The sequence below is a fragment of the Pelobates fuscus genome, chromosome 6 (assembly GCF_036172605.1).
Source record: "Pelobates fuscus isolate aPelFus1 chromosome 6, aPelFus1.pri, whole genome shotgun sequence".
NCBI lineage: Eukaryota > Metazoa > Chordata > Amphibia > Anura > Pelobatidae > Pelobates > Pelobates fuscus.
Genome location: NC_086322.1, coordinates 58,496,299 through 58,515,282, shown reverse-complemented (window position 1 = coordinate 58,515,282; position 18,984 = coordinate 58,496,299). Strand labels below are relative to the sequence as shown.

The 18,984-nt window shown below is 38.3% G+C and overlaps 1 protein-coding gene across 1 annotated transcript in view; it reads left to right on the top strand.

The window, feature by feature from the left end:
• The first annotated feature begins 692 nt into the window (after nt 1–692).
• The window catches only part of TBC1D14 (TBC1 domain family member 14), a 61,586-nt gene continuing 43,294 nt past the window's right edge, over nt 693–18,984 (top strand). Inside the window, exons 1-2 of the mRNA XM_063457747.1 lie at nt 693–968; nt 8,180–8,294. Coding sequence (XP_063313817.1) covers nt 934–968; nt 8,180–8,294 — 150 coding nt within the window. The 5' untranslated portion in view covers nt 693–933. The remainder of the gene's footprint in view (nt 969–8,179; nt 8,295–18,984) is intronic.

Below are 18,984 nucleotides of genomic sequence, written 5' to 3'. Positions count from 1 at the left end.
TAATAAAGATAAAATCTTTATAAAACGTTCATAAAGAATGTGAAATTCCAACCCAGTCAAAAGATAAAGTACGGACTGTTTTTTCTTATGCATTTTTCCTACACTTGAATTATCCATTGTCCAGCCATGCGCTGTCGCTAGTGACTGTTGCGGGAAATGGGGAGGATCCCATGATTTTGCAGGGTCCTCCATAGACATCAATGTTGTGCTCTTGTGCATGCTTGGGGGTATAGTTCTGGCATCTCTTCCTGGCAGATGAAGTACCAGGAGCTGAAGAGGACCACAAGGGGAGAAGATGGTGGTGGCCATGAGGGATAGGATCAGCTAAGTAAAAACTGCCTCCCCGGGAACCCCTCACTGCAAGCGGAGCAGTCACCATCTCGTGTCTTATAAAATATGAAAAAACCCAGAGGGCGACACCTTTTAAGTTGTTGTATTTGTTCTAGCACTTAAGGGGTTAAAGTACACAATCTGTCATTCCTCTGTTTTTTGTAGTGTTGTATTGAATACAAAAAAAAAACAAAACAAAAAAACACAACTGATTTTTAGGCTGTACAGGGCTGCCTAATAATGGGACTGTCCTTTACCTTGACTGCCCATAAACCCACAGTGAGCAGTTCAGAAGAATGTAACCCGAGCTGTTTCAGTACTAGTTTTCTGTGGGTGGAATGCTTTGAATAGTCCTTTGGTCCAGCCCTCTGATTAGCCTTGTGCAGTATGTGCCCTTCCCTGTTGACACAGCAGCAAAGCTTCCCTCTGAACCAAGCTAAAGTTCGACTCTCCGACGCTTCAGACTCCTGGCAACCCTGACTAGCATGGATTCAAAACCTTAAAACTATTGTGCTTGTGTGATTGTCATCAGAAACTATGGTCTCCTTGGCTCTTACGGAAAGGTTTCCCTAAATATTCTGCGGAGTTCTTCCGATCACCTCAATGGCTGCTCCCCCAATACTCTTCATAGTAGACAGGTGTGTACAAAAAAGTGTGACTTTTCATCCTGGGTAAAGGCTGTGTGCAAATCTTGGAACTTTGAATTCAGATGTAGAATGTTCTACCTGCTCTCTGAAATTGTAGATTTAGAAATGTCTGTCTGTGTCGGTGGTTTGTTCATTGCAGGTTTTAATGTGTGTTCAGAGCGTGAATGCAATTTACACACAGGGGTTTACTGCTTGTTCTTCAGTCGTGGTTTGTTTGTTTGTGGTTTTACAGTTAATGTTTTCGGTGTCTATAATTTTGGACTCTTATTGCTCAATATCCCAAGAAAATATATCCATTTAACAGATATATATATTTTTTAAATTATGTTTCCTAACTTGTATGTAGTCATAGGCAGTAATCTATTTTTTTTTTTTTTTTTTGTGAAGTATGAAATAATTTAAATTTAGCGGTTTCCAAATTTCAGAAATGTTAAAGGTTTGTATGCGAAGTTGTTAACTGTCTTTTATGTTGACACTCTTGGTACTAACCTACATAATCATTTGCAAGTAGCTTTAGGTTAATTTATTTTACTCCATTTTAAATACAGTTTGTGTGTTTAAAAATAAAATAAAATAAAAGTGAGCTATTAAGACTGTATCCCAATCAGCCACACATTTTCAGTCTGCAATATTACAGCTATGAGTTTAACCCCTTAAGGACCAAACTTCTGGAATAAAAGGGAATCATGACATGTCACACATGTCATGTGTCCTTAAGGGGTTAAGAAAACACAAACACATGCAAACTAACAGATGTTTTGCATTTTTCGTTAGACAGCTGAATTGATAATCACAATCCTAGCTTTTAACTGAAAATGATGGCAAGAACAGGATTGCCACTATGAGGTTGCATTATTTACATAATGTATTACAGGGGCCCACAATTAGCTTGCTTCTTGTTTCTGGTAACTGAATGGCATCTGTTGTCTTTTTGTCGCCCAGTGAGTTTATCTACTGATACCTGCCTCAGTTTCGACATTCCATGTTCTGTGAAAAACCTGTTTTTTGTTGCAAGCAGCAGTGGTATTAGGCAATCTTATGTGGATATACCACTCTAAAGTCAGCAATGTATATTAAAGGGGACCGGTCATTTCCCAGGTTTTTTTTAATAATATCTCTACGTATTTTCTCGGTTTAGTAAACCTGTGGTTGTGAGGTTTGAAAAATAAAATGTAATCTAGAAATGCACACAGCTGAACTTGGCTCCCTGTCAGTCATTGCTATTCTCTCGGCCCCTTTCTGTCACGTTACCGATTATGTGCAAGAGGTGACAATATAACAATGTTTCTGCTTTTCTTCTTTCATTGCACTGTGTATTCCCTGGCTGTGTTTCTGAACTGTAATGACATTTCAATTGTGAAAACTGTAAAGGGACATTGTAGAGGTTGTTTCTAAGAGTGTTCTGGAGATGGGCTGTACCATTAATGGGACAAATGGATAGTACTGTTTTAATGTCTCTCCTAACAGTAGCATTTACAAATGACCTTGTATGGTGGGTTTGAACGAGATTAAAACAGGGATTTTTTGCTGCATAAACATACAGTGCTTGTCCTGATTGTTTGCATTTGGGGCAGCATTAACAACTGCTGTGCAGGCAGACAGGGAATGGCTACTACATCCAAGCCAATCCATGGTCTTCCATTCGCTTGACTGAGAGAAATGCTGAGCATTTGTATGTGTGCCACCATTGTGTGTGAACATGCTTTGCTTAAACTGAAGCAACCAACTTGTACTCTCACAATACAACTGCTTGTTAGTTCCCAGTCACTTAAATAAAAAAAAAATAAAAAATAGTATGTAAAATGGAAGCTAATGGCACTCACTGTTTGTTTAATGTTTCAAGTTAATGAGAGGCTGTAAGCTTAAAGGACCACTCTAGGCACCCAGACCACTTCAGCTTAATGAAGTGGTCTGGGTGCCAGGTCCAGCTAGGGTTAACTAATTGTTTTATAAACATAGCAGTTTCAGAGAAACTGCTATGTTTATCAATTAGTTAAGCCTTCCCCTATTTCCTCTAGTGGCTGTCTCACTGACAGCCGCTAGAGGCGCTTGCGTGATTCTCACTGTGAAAATCACAGTGAGAGCACGCAAGCGTCCATAGGAAAGCATTATGAATGCTTTCCTATGTGACCGGCTGAATGCGCGCGCAGCTCTTGCCGCGCGTGCGCATTCAGCCGACGGGGAGGAACGGAGGCGGAGAGGAGGTGGAGACCTCCCCGCCCAGCGCTGGAAAAAGGTAAGTTTTAACACTTTTCCCCTTTCCAGAGCCGGGCGGAGGGGGTCCCTGAGGGTGGGGGCACCCTCAGGTCACTCTAGTGCCAGGAAAACGAGTATGCTTTCCTGGCACTAGAGTGGTCCTTTAAATGGACACTATAGTCACCTGAACAACTTTAGCTTAATGAAGCAGTTTTGGTGTATAGAATATGCCCCTGCAGCCTCACTGCTCAATCCTCTGCCATTTAGGAGTTAAATCCCTTTGTTTATGAACCCTAGTCACACCTCCCTGCACGTGACTTGCACAGCCTTCCATAAACACTTCCTGTAAAGAGAGCCCTATTTAGGCTTTCTTTATTGCAAGTTCTGTTTAATTAAGATTTTCTTATCCCCTGCTGTGTTAATAGCTTGCTAGACCCTGCAAGAGCCTCCTGTATGTGATTAAAGTTCAATTTAGAGATTGAGATACAATTATTTAAGGTAAAATACATCTGTTTCAAAGTATAACCAGTTTTTTTTTCATGCAGGCTCCGTCATAGCCAGGGGAGGTGTGGCTAGGGCTGCATAAACAGAAACAAAGTGATTTAACTCCTAAATGACAGTGAATTGAGCAGTGAAATTGCAGGGGAATACACTAAAACTGCTTTATTGAGCTAAAGTAATTTCGGTGACTATAGTGTTCCTTTAATTTTATTTCTGATCCCCTAATAGGGAAGTTTTGTGTTAAGTGACCGTACAGTAGAGTATTTCTTGCTAGAAGTCTCTGCTCTTGCTATTGAAACAGAAGGTGGGCTGCATGTTTTTACATTAAATTCTTTTTGTCATACTGAAACTTTGCATGGGATTTGTTTTTGCAGGACTGTGATAACAGGCACTATATACTGTGTATGTTGACTGAGACAGTATTTGCATTTTTTGTTGAGCCAGTATGTTTTGAAGCCATAATGTACAGTTGTTTGTAGATGTTTTCCACATACTGTGGGTCAATTTAAATAACAAAATGGATAAAAATTAGGAAATTTTAAAACCCAAGTGGGGTATTAACCGGATTTGAATGAGACATCTTGCTATTGTGCAAAAAAGATGAGGTAGGGCTGCGGCCATACAAATAAAATAGTCTTAGAAAGGGTAGGAGGTCTCGCTAGAGTAGCAGTAGATAATCAGGGAAACTTGATAAGACGTATTCTCTTCAATGGGAGTGGTTACTTCTCGGGATGTTGGTTCGTATATATGAAACAGAGAAGAGGCAGAAAGCAACCAATAGTGCAGTATGTCTAGAGTCCAAAAGTGCAGTAAGTAACAAGCGGTAGAGAACTCACATTTAAAAGAGCTATGGCCAGCTCTGGTGTGAAGAGCATACAGCCGTATAATCCCCGCTTGTGGTATGTGAGAAGATGTATCCGCCAGCACCTTCTGGTAATCTAAAGCTACAAAGGGAAGATAAAAGGCAACAATAGTGCTCTCAATTGTGATAAAATAGAGTATAAAAGAGTGATAAGAGTTAACTCACAAGTGTAGAGCAGAAACACTGCTCTATTGATATAGCGTTGGTGGTATAATCCCCACCTCGGATTTTCTTGGAGTAACAGCGTAGGACAGGCTTACTGCTCTGGTGGTATAATCCCTATCTCGGATTTCTTTTTGAGTAGTAGTAAAAAGCCAAGTAGCAAAGGAAATATATTTTAAAATGGTAAATAAAATTATAGGAAATTGGCACAAACCAGGTCTATTTGTCCAAAAGAATTCCTTTATTCAGTAGTAAAGTATAAAAATTCCAAATATGATTTTCGCCGATGTGGCTTTCTCAAAATGGGTGTTTATCTTGCTATTGTGCGCTTACCATGATGGATGTTGCTGAAAGATATGACAGCAGGGAATTACTGGAAATATTCTATATTTCTGTGTGTTTTTCTAGCGTGTAAGCTCTGCATTGTCTCTGTTTTTGGAAGACTGACCACCTATATGACATGGGCTTGGGCTTCATTGGTGCCTGTAGGATGCATGCTGTTGACATTTCCATGACCTGAGCTGTCTGCGTAGTTCTGTGGTGAACGTCTATACAGATTCAATTACCTAACCACTGATAAAAATTCAGCTGTTTGAGGAGCTGCAACAATATGCTATGAGCACTCCCAACACTATAGCTGTCAGAGAAGACTTGAAAGGCTTTTGTTAGCAAGGGTTCTAAACACACTATTGTAATAAAAATCACACCCAGAAATTTACAATGGCATGAAATGTATCTCTGTATTGATTAACATATTTCACAATAATTAAATCTAGGGGTAGTAATATAGAATGTTAATGTTTTTAAATGCGTCATAGAACATTTACAAAATGCTGCATGAGATTTGGTTACATGGGAAATATTCTCTACCTCCAATAGTTTGTATGGCTTTTACCAAAACCACGTATGTTTTAGACCATATTGAATTCTTAAAACACGTATATTCTGTGAAATCATCTCGGTATTTTGTTTCAAGTCTTGAAATGCATTTTAAATAGACTTTAGTGTATTTAATTCCTATGTGGGCAGGGTGTGCCCAAAACATGTCCTTTTGTGTAATTTTGTTTGTAGCCATCCTACATTGCCCCCCCTGTCTGTGGTATGTTAATTCTAGGTTGGATGTCACATTTTACTTATTTCTCTCAAATTCATTGTTTATGCATTTCGGAGAAATTCGTTTTTTAAGAAGTCTTTGGGTCCACCCTTTCCCACATGTCTGACTAGATTTATTATTGACTTTGTAACCAGCTGCCAAAGTAGGAATTTTTACAGTAAAACCTCTCTAGGCAGTGACATTAAATATATTTATAAATAATAAAGAAGACTTGTCATAGGCAATATATCCTTTGTTCAATGACCTTTTGTATAGTCCTGTCAAAGATCAGGAAAGCTAAGAGATACGGGCTCCGTATAAACTTGCATTTGCTAACGTGTGGTTGTGGTTTTTTTTGTTTTTTTCTAGCTTGAGAATTTTCCACAGCAACTATGTGAATTTACCTTGTAACTCCTCTCTTCCAATACCATACTGAATGCTTTAGCATACATTTGGGAACTGACATCTTTTAAGTGCCGGATCTAGATTTTTACTCATGTCTTTGAAAAAATGCAGTTACGTAGACTTGACATTATTTGTTCTGACTCTTGCTAATGATATTGGTAGCATGTGGTCCTAGAGATTTTTTTTTCTTTATTTTTACCACCACAAATGCCAAACTAACAGGTTTGTTATTGCCAAGTTCGTGTGTGTATTTTGTGTGGCCCCACGTCTTCCCTAGGTCAGTCTTTTGCCAGTTTAGCAGAATATTTCCCTTTAGAGTAAACATTCAGTATCTCCTCCCTCTGCATGCAGACGCTGAACTTTCCTCATAGAGATTCATTGATTCAATTCATCTCTATGAAGAGATGCTGATTGGCCAGGGCTGTGTTTGAATCATGCTGGCTCTGCCCCTGATCTGCCTCCTTGTCAGTCTCAGTGAATCCTATGGGGAAGCACTGTGATTGGATTAGGCCACCACTTCTGATGATGTCAGCAGACAGCTTGTTTTTCTGATGCAATCAGCATGCAGATCTACAGCTTCAGGCTTGAATACAGTAAGATTGTGCTATATTTATGGAGGCATGAGGGGCCCAGGGGGACTAGATGGTTGTTTTAACACTATAGGGTCAGAAATACATGTTTGTGTTCCTGACCCTATAGTGATCCTTTAAACAATGCTTCTATCTCTTCTGTTCATTTACATTGTTTACCCTTAATTAGTTTGTCTGAATTGTATTATAATGCAATTTGCTGCATCTTTAGAGGTTTACTCCAAGCACCACAACTACTCCAGAGATATGAAGTAGTTATGGTTCAAGTAATATCTATAAAATGCTGCACTTACAAAAATATTTGAGGTTGCTGCTGGAGGTGTAAATTCACTTTCGGCAGGATCATTGGCAAACTCCGAATGGGAGTTTTGGGCTGGCTTATTTAAATTATTTGCATAATGTGTCGTCATGCCTTACATGCTGGCAACGGATGTCTAATGATGATGATGGCACTGCCCTCTCCTCCATACAGCCTCTCCCATGCGTGTACCCTACCTCTACGAGAAGCATTTTTTTAGAGATACGGCAATGTTTGCATTGCGGGGCTAAACACACCTTTAGTGACTGTTACATTGACTGCCATTAGATGGTGCTTTATAGCGAGAACAGAGTCTGAAACTATTCATTGACATTCAAAATCCCAACACTTTGCATGAGAACGTAAAACATTCAATCAATGCATCTTTATGAGAAGCATTTGGTACGGGGTTTCTCTGAGTGAGAAGCATTGGCTACGGGGTTTCTCTGAGTGAGAAGCATTGGGTACGGGGTTTCTCTGAGTGAGAAGCATTGGGTACGGGGTTTCTCTGAGTGAGAAGCATTGGGTACGGGGTTTCTCTGAGTGAGAAGCATTGGGTACGGGGTTTCTCTGAGTGAGAAGCATTGGGTACGGGGTTTCTCTGAGTGAGAAGCATTGGGTACGGGGTTTCTCTGAGTGAGAAGCATTGGGTACGGGGTTTCTCTGAGTGAGAAGCATTGGATTGGAGTAGTGTGGTGCTTGCCATGCATGTGCTTCTTATCCACAATGCATCTCTATGAGAAGAACTGGATTAGACAAGAGGTCAAAGAGGAAAGAAGTCGAAATGGGAGGAATAGTAGGCGGCGGCACTGACTGAATTTTGGCACTGGATAAAAAGGAAAACAAAGGGTTATTTATTGTAAATTTTAAAAACTTAAAAGGCTGGGCTCGGGTCAAACAATTTCTTTTATTTTTTTTTAACTAAAGATAACAAATCTTGTTTTTAAAGGAAAAAAGGCTAACACAAGAAATGTATTTGAAATTTACTTCGAATTCAACTTGAATTCTCAATTTAGTGAAAATGCCTGTGTATATTTTTATACTTTTTACCTTTTATTAATTTATATATATTATTTTTTTTCTTTCTTTCTCTAGGAATATTTTTGCTAGGAAAAAAAGTGTCCAGTTAGAAAAACAAAGTGATCTGGGCTGGAAACTATTTGGAAAATTCCCTCATCGCGATCAAAACAATCCAAGCATTACACAAAAGGTATAGTTTTGGGGTAGGGTATTGTTTTCCGTTGTTAAAGGTGATCTATTAATCCCCTGTTAATTTATGGCACTGTTTAACAGATGATTACATCTGGACATAATCATCTGTTTATATGTAGTGCCACAAATGGACACATCTTGAAGGTTCTAACAGCCATTATGTGTTATTCTCTCCAATTAGAGACTTCTCATGTTGAATTCTATAAAGATTTGTATAAATGATTAATTTATATATAAAAACATTGAGTTTCTGTGGAGACTCACATTTGTTTAAAGGGGTCCTCTAACCAGCAAAACATCTACATCTTAATGTAGTGGTTTTGATGCATAGGCCCTGTGCCTGCAGTTTTGAAAACATTACTGTTTGTGAGAAAAAGCTAGGTTTACATTTGTCAAAATGCCTCCAGTGGCTGTCCATCAGAGAATTAATCAGCCACTTGAGGCATTTCTGGTGAAGACTTTCAATAGTTGAAAGTCAAGGAACACCCTCTAACATTAAAAATAAATGCATTTTTAATGTTGATGTTCCAATAATATGTAAAACTCTTATATCTGCAAATATAGCAAACATTCTTTTTGACCAGGCTAGTAAGTGCTCTCCCTGTGTTCCAACTATATATAAATAAATGTTTGTGCTTTATAGGAAAAATAAGTGAGATCCAACTCCCAAAGATTGCTTTGTTTTCCAGAATTCTGAATTTGTGTGTGTTTGGTATCTTTTTTTTAATATATATATATATATATATATATATATATATATATATATATATATATATATATATATATTTTTTTTTTTTTTTAATTAGGGTTGAGGTTGCCCTAATCTCAGGGCATCACTGGGATAAACCCTTCCAGGCAGCAGCTGCTATTTGCTATTTACAGCTGCTGTCCTTAATTCTGCAGTGTCTGTCTCCCCAGCCCCTGTCATATCTGCAACTTGAGACAGCTGCTTCTACGGAATGTGACTACCAATACTTTGTCATGTAGATCTGACTCTTGGTGTATAAAATAATGCTAATGATTCTGGAGACATCATAATAAAACGCTTTTATATCCATTTCAAACTTATATGTAACCGCTGTCTATTTATGTGTAAAAAGTAGCTGATGTCTGGGAGTCTAATTCATATTAAAGGGACATGCATCACTTGACAACTATTCTTTTTTTAAACTAGCTAGTGAACACTTTAATAAAATAAATAAATAAAAAATAGCCAAAATAAAACACTCTTTGAAAAGTAATAAATGTTTATAAACTTAGTCGGATTGTATTCTTGGGGACACCTTCCTACTAGGGTAGTTTCTTCTGACCCCTCCCCCTTACATACCCATCTCTGTTTTACTAATAACAAACAGGCCATCACTGTGCAGCAGCAGCAGGAGAGAGAAAAGACACACTGATCAGACTCCTCTGCTCACCCTGTGAGGATGTTGCAAGGTGAAGATATCTTCCACCTTCACATGTACTTTTTCAGCATTCCGTGTGTGTATTTTTTTTTTTTAATTTCATGTGGGTTAAAGGGTTAATTATAGTCCCCAGAACAACTATAGCTTAATGTAGGGGTTTAGCTGTCTTTAGCCTGTACTGCAGACTTTTTTTTTATGTAAAAGCTGCCTGTCCATAGAAAAGGCAGTGTTTGATTGCCAGTAGAGTTGTGACTAGGCAGCAGCAGTGTACCCAGAGTTGCTTCCTATGTAGTGCAGCATTTAGGTTCATAGTCTCCACGCTTTACATGGAGACGTTAAACTCTCCACATTGTGGTGATGTGAGGAGGGGAGAGTCAACCGACTCCCATCAGCCACCCTCCTGCACCCAAACCGTAAGAAGCAGGAGGGTGGCTTAAAAATTAGCTGTATGTGTGTGTTCAACATATGTGTAGTGCTCCCTGTAATACTACTTCCAATTCAGTGAAGTGTCCGATTCCCGTGTCACCAACTGAGCTGAGAAAAGTATTGTTAAGCTTTATCACAGGTTTCTCTGTTATTGACCTTACTACTAGTGAATAGGAGCTAAGTCCATGTGATGTGGTTGTCACCAATTTATTTAACATGGTGAAAGAAATGTACTTAAAATAGGCACATAAATGGTAGCTAGAGGATGATTGATGAAGGGTACAAGTGGTTGTGTAATAGCTGCTCCTTTGCTTTGGCAATATCTTATTAACTTAAGATCAATTTTGACAATTATTAACCTTTGCGCAATAGTCATGCTTTCAAAGAGTTGTAATTCATTAATCAAAACAAACATTTTAATTGTGGATCATAAACAAAAGGTTTAGTTAAGCAGATCTTCCTATTAAACAGTAATGCTTGATAAGGGATGCGTCATTTTTGAAAAGCTATGTTTATACTGAAAGGAAAGAATTCGGTTAAAATTCATGTGTTCTTTTAATACATTTGAACAAGTCTGTTAATAAAAATGTATTGGTTTATATAGATTTCCCAGGTCTCTGAAATCCTATGTCTTCTGCACGTTTTAGAGCTAAACTGACCACTCCTTTTTTTTTTTTTTTTTTTTCTCCTCGCAACGAGTAAAATACTTACTGGGCAACATCCAATGAAATGCTTCTCTGAGAGCGTTGTTGACCCAGTACTGTCCCAGTTATAAATCAATCCTCCTTCCTTCCTTTTTTTTTAAATTTTATTTTTTTAACTCTTTGACACTTATCAGGTCCCATTTAAAACAGGTTTGACAAATACCTGGAGCCCTCATGCTCTTGTGCCAGATGTTTTGACTTTTGGCTAGTCTACTAGTTGATTTATTTTACCTCCTCTCTCCAAGTTGTTTATTTATTTATTTATTTTTTTTTTGTTTTTTTTAGCTAAAAATATTCATGGGGATTTTACATAGATTTGTTTTTTTCTGGAAGCTAAACACTTGTTATTGTTATTGTTATTGTTGTTATTATTATTGCCATTTATATAGCGCCAACAGATTCCGTAGCGCTTTACAATATTATGAGAGTGGGGATGTAACTATAAATAGGACAATTACAAGAAAACTTACAGGAACAATAGGTTGAAGAGGACCCTGCTCAAACGAGCTTAGTCTACTTGATGAAGCTAAACGTTGTTTTAAACTTATCAGTTGGGCTTTTGAAAATCCTATTCTCCCTATAGCAGGCTTCCGCAAACTCCGGCCCTCCAGATGTTGCTGTACTACAACTCTCATGATTCTATGAATGAAATAGACTGAGAATCATGGGAGTTGTAGTTCAGCAAACATCTGGAGGGCCGGAGTTTGGGGGAGCCTGCTCTATAGTAACCCAGTGGATCTATGCAAATCAGCTCTCAGAAGTCTGACTGTATTTTTTAAATTTTTGCATTTCCTGCTTGGCCCGGTTAAACATTTCTGACTAGCACATCCAGTTTTGATTTTGCAACACTGCATCTTCAGAACTTGTACAGCATTTTGAGTGGAGGGATTCCTTTTCTTCAAATCTAGATATTTCACAGTACAGTGTAATTTTGTATACCAGCATTATTCTTTCTAATATTTTATGAACTTAGACTCTACAAGTCGCCCATATACTTCTACCACCTGGCAGGGTAGATGTCTGCACACCCAGTGCGCTTTCTTTAACACCTTTTAGTCTGTGAATGTTTAGAATAATTTCTGGGTGTATTTTTGGCCCTCTTTTATTTATTGTCATTTTAATTTTTTTTTATATTAAAAGGGAAATTTACATTAATGTAAATCTAAAATGTATGCAAAACTGTATCACTCAGACACACTTTCTCTGACTCTGAGTGTATGTGAATATTCGTCAAGGATGGCTTTCATGAAAAATGTATACATTTTCCTTTTGACATTAAATAATAATGATGGGTAGTTTGGCTCTTTGGAGTGCATGAAGACTTTAACCCCTTAAGGACACATGACATGACATGTGTGACATGTCATGATTCCCTTTTATTCCAGAAGTTTGGTCCTTAAGGGATTAAGGAGTTTATTTTTCAGTAGAAAGTCCTAGTATACCGTATTTATTCGAGTATAACGCGCACACGTGTATAACGCGCACCCCTAATTTTCTATTAAAAATCGGTATAAAATGTTGTACCGATTTTTAATCTAAAATTAGGGTTGCTCGTTCTACTCGAATAAATATTAGCCCAGGAGAAGAGGGAGGGGGTGCTCCGATAATACCTCCCAGGACCGCCGGGCAGCAAGCGTTTACTCACCTCCCTGCAGCTCCTCCAGCTCCCCAGTGTAAATCTCGCGAGACCCGCGGCCATCAGAGCTGGCTGCGGGTCTCGCGAGATTTACACTGGGGAGCTGGAGGAGCTGCAGGGAGGTGAGTAAACGCTTGCTGCCCGCCCCCCCCAGGACCGCCGGGCTTGTAATGAGCTCGGCGGTCCTGGGAGGTATTATCGGAGCACCCACTCCCTCCCTCTTCTGCTGGGCTAATATTTATTCGAGTATAACGCGCACCCCTAATTTTAGATTAAAAAGCGGTACAAAATTCTGCGCGTTTATACTCGAATAAATACGGTAGTTTTCTGCTTGCAAACGGGTAACTGGATAAAACGTAATTTCTAAGACTGGAGTGATATTTTAATCCTCGATAGTCCATTTCGATTTAGGGATGGCTGTTCCTGTCCAAATATAATAAAAATGTAATCCAGCTGTTGGTCTCATTGCTGTAACGCCACTCTCTACCCAAGAGATCTTCAGTAGTGAATAGGTATTCGTTTATTTATTTTGGACCGTGCTTCTTCTACCTATGCACTTTGTATAAAAGCGCTTAAATGGCTAGATTTCAGCTTACAGACAGGGCCCTCTCTACCTTTTTGTATTTGTGTGTGTGTGTGTATATTGTATGTTCTCCTTTTATTGTACAGCGCTGCGGAATCTGTTGACGCTTTATAAATACCAGTAATAATAATAATACTGCTGAAAATCCAGAGCAGCTTCTTATAGACTTGCTCAAAGTGAGTAAGGAAAACTGTCTGACAACCTGAAGGTTGTGACCTGGGTACTGTATAAAAGTTTTTATAAAGTAAGACAGTGGGGTTACTCTGTCAGCCCTAAAGCACTTCAGTAAATTGAAGTACTTTAGAGGCTTGGAGCTTTTTTTTTTTTTTTTTTTTTTTATTCATTTGAGACTCAACAGGGTTCTTCTCTTAATGGGGAATTTCTGGGAATTCAAATGGATTTTCAAATGTAGGGCAAAGATATCCAAACTGAAAACAGTATTGAGCTGTTTCTAAATCTTTCTAAATCTGCTATTTGACTCAAATTTTAAAATGAACTTTAAATTTACTTTTAAAATTGCAGGGTTTATTCACCAATGTTATACATGCTGGGAACTCAAAGTCAAACTTTTTTTTAGAGGTTTCTTTAATGTTGTTATATTGCGTAGTACCTACAGGTGAACTAGTTTCTTTGAATCCATTAGCAGTTCAGTTTGGAAATGAAATGCTTGCAGGCAACTCTACAAGAGATGCAAAGATTAAGCATTACGAATGGAACCAAGCAGAATGTTCCCTCAATTATTTACAAGAATCTATTCTTGGCTTGGAGTCTGATGGCAGCTCAGACATGCCTTTACACGCCAGTGATCTAGACCTTTCATTGGCTTAAGGAAGACACAAGTAATTCCCTATAGTGACTAGTTGGATCTATTTGTCAACACTCACACAGGTTTACTGCATTGTTCACAATGTTTACGATGTTTCAGTTAAGTTGAATTTGCCTGTTTAGTGACTGACACATTAGCTCTTTATCCATATACATATACAGCAGTGAAGTCCAAAAATAAATTTTAAATTGCTCTGTCAGCCCTTCCAGAACATTTAGCATTTCATAACGATAAAATCTCATAATGACTGTTGGAATTTAATTGAAAGATATAAGATAAAGTAGGGACTATTTTATTTTATGGCAGAATCTGTGCCATACTGCCATTAACTTGTGCCCCTTCCCCCAACCATTGATAGCAATGGCTTTTGGAATAAGGCATTGTCCCAGTCATTGCAAGACAATATCAATGCAATCTTCCGTGGTCTTACAGGATCCTCCATAGACCTCAGTGTTGTACTCTCGCGCATGTGTACAGCACTGGCACCAAGAACTGAAGCTCAAAGATGGCGATGCCGGTGGGGGGCACCATGTGGTAAGTATAGCTCACCTCTAGTGCACCCCAGAACCACTGCACACAAAGCTGTGTTGTCACTATCTCACTTGTTTACCCCATGCTAAACCTCCCCAGACAGACTAACTTCTCCCATAGATGCTCCTTAATTGGGGTAACTCTTCCCGTCAGAGCAGAGAGGGCAGAAACCAGAACCAGAGATTAGTATAAATTGTATTGCTCGCTCTCTATTACAGTCTTATTTCACACCTTTCACAGCAATTAGGAGGGAGCATACTTTATCTGGCCTCGCTTATTAAAAAAAAATAATATTTTTTTTTACTGCTCACCAAGCCATTATCTTTGTGGTCATGGCTAGTGTTCAGCCTCTCTTCCCTGAAGTTCCAGTAAATTAGACTCCCTGAGTATGCGCAATTTAGAGATTGGGAGTCTGATCTGAACTCTCTTCCTGAGAAGTTGTCAGGGGGTCACAGGCTGCATTAGGATGCCTCTGTTTAATGTGGCACGGTCACCCTCCCCAATGAAATTGAGTTTTTTTTTGTTTTGTTTTGTTTTTTAATAAAGCTAGAATCTTTAACTAATACTCACACTGAAATTCCAACACAATTAAGAGATCTACTGAGAAAAAGTGAGGACTACTTAGTCTGTGTATATTTTCTGCGCCTGACACTATTAGAAACCGGGCGGAGCTATCGCTGTCTAGAAGTATTACGCTCCGAGCCGTCACTGGGGATTTGGCTTTATCTATGAAAGATCCTGCAGTCTCTCGGGATTCTCCATAGACCTTATTGCTGTGCTCTCGCATGCGCAAGAGTTCAGCCGTGACGTCCGGCAGCTCCTGGTGTTGAAGGGGGCCCACTTGGTAAATATGGTGGCACCAATGAGGGACAGTTTCAGGGAAGTAAATCTGTTGTGCTGAAATGTACCTGGTGTGTTAGCCGTTTCAGGCTATTTAAAAAAGAAATGCCAAAACCTTTCAAAACCCTCACAGATTTGTCCTAATTTCAAATACCTGCTAAGTACCCTATTTTTAAAATGCTAGGGTTTATTATGTTTTTAAAAATGTTCTGTAGTTACAGCTCAAGGGAAAATGACAATGCACATTTTAACTGGTTTTGGTTTAGGTAGCTATCTGAAAAAAATCTGAATAATGTTTTGAAAAGCAGCTTATTTTGATTGCAAACATTCTAAAAATGTATGTGCTGTGTTTATAGCAAACGTCCTCTTATTTATTTTTAGAACTATAAATACTTAATTTTATTCTGCAGGCGTAGCAAAATTGTGCAACTGTGTTTTTTAATTCTGTCAAAACAGACAAAAACTGTGCGTTGTAGTGAATTTGACATATAGGCAAAAAACTGCTAATTGGGATTGATTCTCTGCTATAGTCATATTTTGGCTATTTTAGATTACAATATGCAATTTTTAGTGTGATACAGTTACGTGTTTATTAAATCGGTGAGAAATATTTAAATAACGGATGACATTGTTTTATATATTTATGCTTAAAATAAAAAATAAGCTATTCTATAAATGCTGTTCTAGCCAACAGCTAAATAACAAGCAACTATTTAACACTCCCAGAACAGTTACCGATTATATCCGCACTTAAGTCACATTGTAATATTTGGTTGTTAAGAGAGATTGCACTGATATGAGGCTTATATCTTTTGATTGTCCATCTCTCTTTACTGATTACTATTGCAAAAATGAAATACAAAAATTGCAGCTTCCGTCAAACGGTTGAAGGATCCAATAATCCAATTCCTTGCCACTCCCCCCCCAACCCCCCAACAAAATCACAAAATGTATTATCATTGCAGCATAATAAAAACACAGGCCTTCCGAAGAATATCCCCAGCAATAGTCCGCCATAATAACCACAGAAAATATCTACAAAAATCTATTTAAATTACCGAGTTAAAATGACAAGATCGCTGCACCTAGATGAAGTGGTGTGGGTGATCTTTCGTGGTCCTTTATGCACAGGCATTTGACAAAAAAAAAGTTATACCATTATTTCAAAATCCTAAAACCTTATGAAATGGAATCCGCAACATCCTTATCTTACACAGTTAGTTCTCAAATGGACTTAATCAGAGACCACTGCCTTTTAGTATAACCATTCAGTACACTTCAAGAATTATATCGTAGATCAGATCAAACTGTTCTAGACTTTATATAAATCTCTAACTTACCATTTTCGTGGCTCCCAAAGTTCTCATTTAGGCTTCTAAATTTTTCAAACAATGGTCATATGTTCAACATAGTCATGACTTTCTTGGGGGCTATTTTTAGTGGAGTGAACTGACCTGTATTCTTTATTTGTTAATGTGCGTCATATTTGAAGAAGTCACAATGGCAATTGGAAGTTGACCTTTTCTTCTAAATAACTTTTAAATGCTGAGCAGGCCTGTTATACAGGTATATTAATCATGAAGGTTATATCTGTCACTCATTCTACACAATACAATTCTAATAATATATACCGTAACTTAATTTCTCAAAGTATTGTAGCATTGTCTCATTTTTCAATGGAATGTTAACAAATGACACTTAGAACTTTTCTCTCCTTTTTTTTTTATTCTTTATGTATTTCTGTTTTTTCCGTTCTGTGGCTTACTCTCTATCAAAAGAGTAAGCTTGCACAAACAAATCTGACATGAGTATGTGCATATAGTGTTAGTGCAGTGCTATTAGTACCTGCTGTGAAAATGCTCCCTCCTTGATCACCCACACACAGTGACGCACCTACCATGGTCACAGGCCGGCCCGTCGCACTTGGTTACCCCGTCCAGGGTCCACGATTGCCGGGAGACCGGCAGGAGGGGGAGCGCTGTGCTTGTAGACAGCCACTAGAGTTAGCCATGAGAGGTAATTATTGCAGTTTCTCAGAAACTGCAATAATTACCTGCTCAGGATTAAGGGTGATGGGATATTGCACCCAGACCACTTCAATAAGCTGAAGTGGTCTGGGTGCCTATAGTGTCCCTTTAATAATTTAAAGAATTCTGGATCGAGCACCCTGCATTACGGCATATTTTATGATGGTTGCAAATTCCTAAAGCTGTGTATTACCTTACGCACTTTGTTCTATAGAGCTTGGTTCTGATTTGGGACCTACTTTTTGTCTAGTTGTTCTAGATCAAACCACATCTTTAGATTTATTTTTAAATGAACACTATAGCATTAAGAATATAAACCTGTATTCCTAACGCTATGGTTTCCATGTCCCTAGTTGGATACAACCCCCTTCCATTTTTTTTTTTTTTTTTTTTTAATAAAATGAACTCCCCTTTTTTCCAGCACCAAGCCTCACCTCTCCTACTTTTGAGAAGAGATTATATTCAATGTTTTCCTCGCATTACTTTGTTTTACTCTGTCAGTGCAGTGGAAGCTTCGCTAGAGGCATGCTTAACCCTTCAAGGTAAAACACTGTCATTTTGCAGAAAGGGTTAAACACACAGAACCCCTGCGCTCGTTACTCTTGTATTTAGTGTCCCTTTTAAATCTAGTTATTAATGTGCACTAGACCATTATCTGAGTGTATAGGACAATTGATAAAGGTCATGTCAGGGGCCAAATTGTTGACATTTACGGAATTATTCACTAAAGGGAGAATTGTCAGGGATGCTAATTTAAGGCTATAATTTATTTGAGAGAGATGTATAGTGCCAACATAATCCGCAGCTCTGTACAATAGGTGACCAAGACAAACCTGTAATTCTAACACATGAATGACCTTCTAGAACAGTAAGTGAAGAAAGTTCTGCCCAAACAATTTCTCAACTCAAACTTTATGTATATACACTTGCATAATAATACTCTAGATAAAAATACATAATGGAAATAAACTTGGTTATGTATGAATGGACAATGTGTGAACAAAAGGGTCATTATCTCCCTTTAAGACTTGCCTGTGTACTGTAGTAATTATGGGATTGTTTGTTTTGCATTCGTGCTTTATGTAGCGTGTAACGTGGGTGGCAGTGTGCTATTATAAGAGGAAGAGAAACAGTTTATATGCACCGTGTATCCATCACTCTGTACTTTACCAGGAAATAAATATTCAGGTGCTTTCCTTGTGCTCTCAGACATTGTACTCTATTTGGGCTCTAATTAGAAAAGACTACGTAGATGTGCGCTGTTTTTGTATTTTTGTTTTTTTATTCTTTACATGTTCTATATCCATGTATTGAATATAAATGGGGTTCAACTCCAGCTCCCATTGTTCCTTGAAATGTATTTTTAGATGACCTGTTTATTCTGTATGTATTTATGTAGATGTATTTGGATATAAATTGAAGAATGCTTACGGAATTCAGGTAAATCAATATAGTGTAGATACAGAGTTCGAAAAATGGGGCAAACCCTGAAATCTACTGGAAGCTGGGATTCTTTATTGGTTTAACCAGCTGCATCCTTTTGGGTGGGGGATATTAATGATATTGAATAAAAAGCAGGAGAGGGATTGACATTCACAGAGAGACAGAAATGAACAGTTCAGGACATTGGATCTAGGTAGGGTCTTCTGTACTGACTTCGGAGGGTTCAGTGCAGCGCTAGTGCCATAACGCCCATGATGAAATGCCAA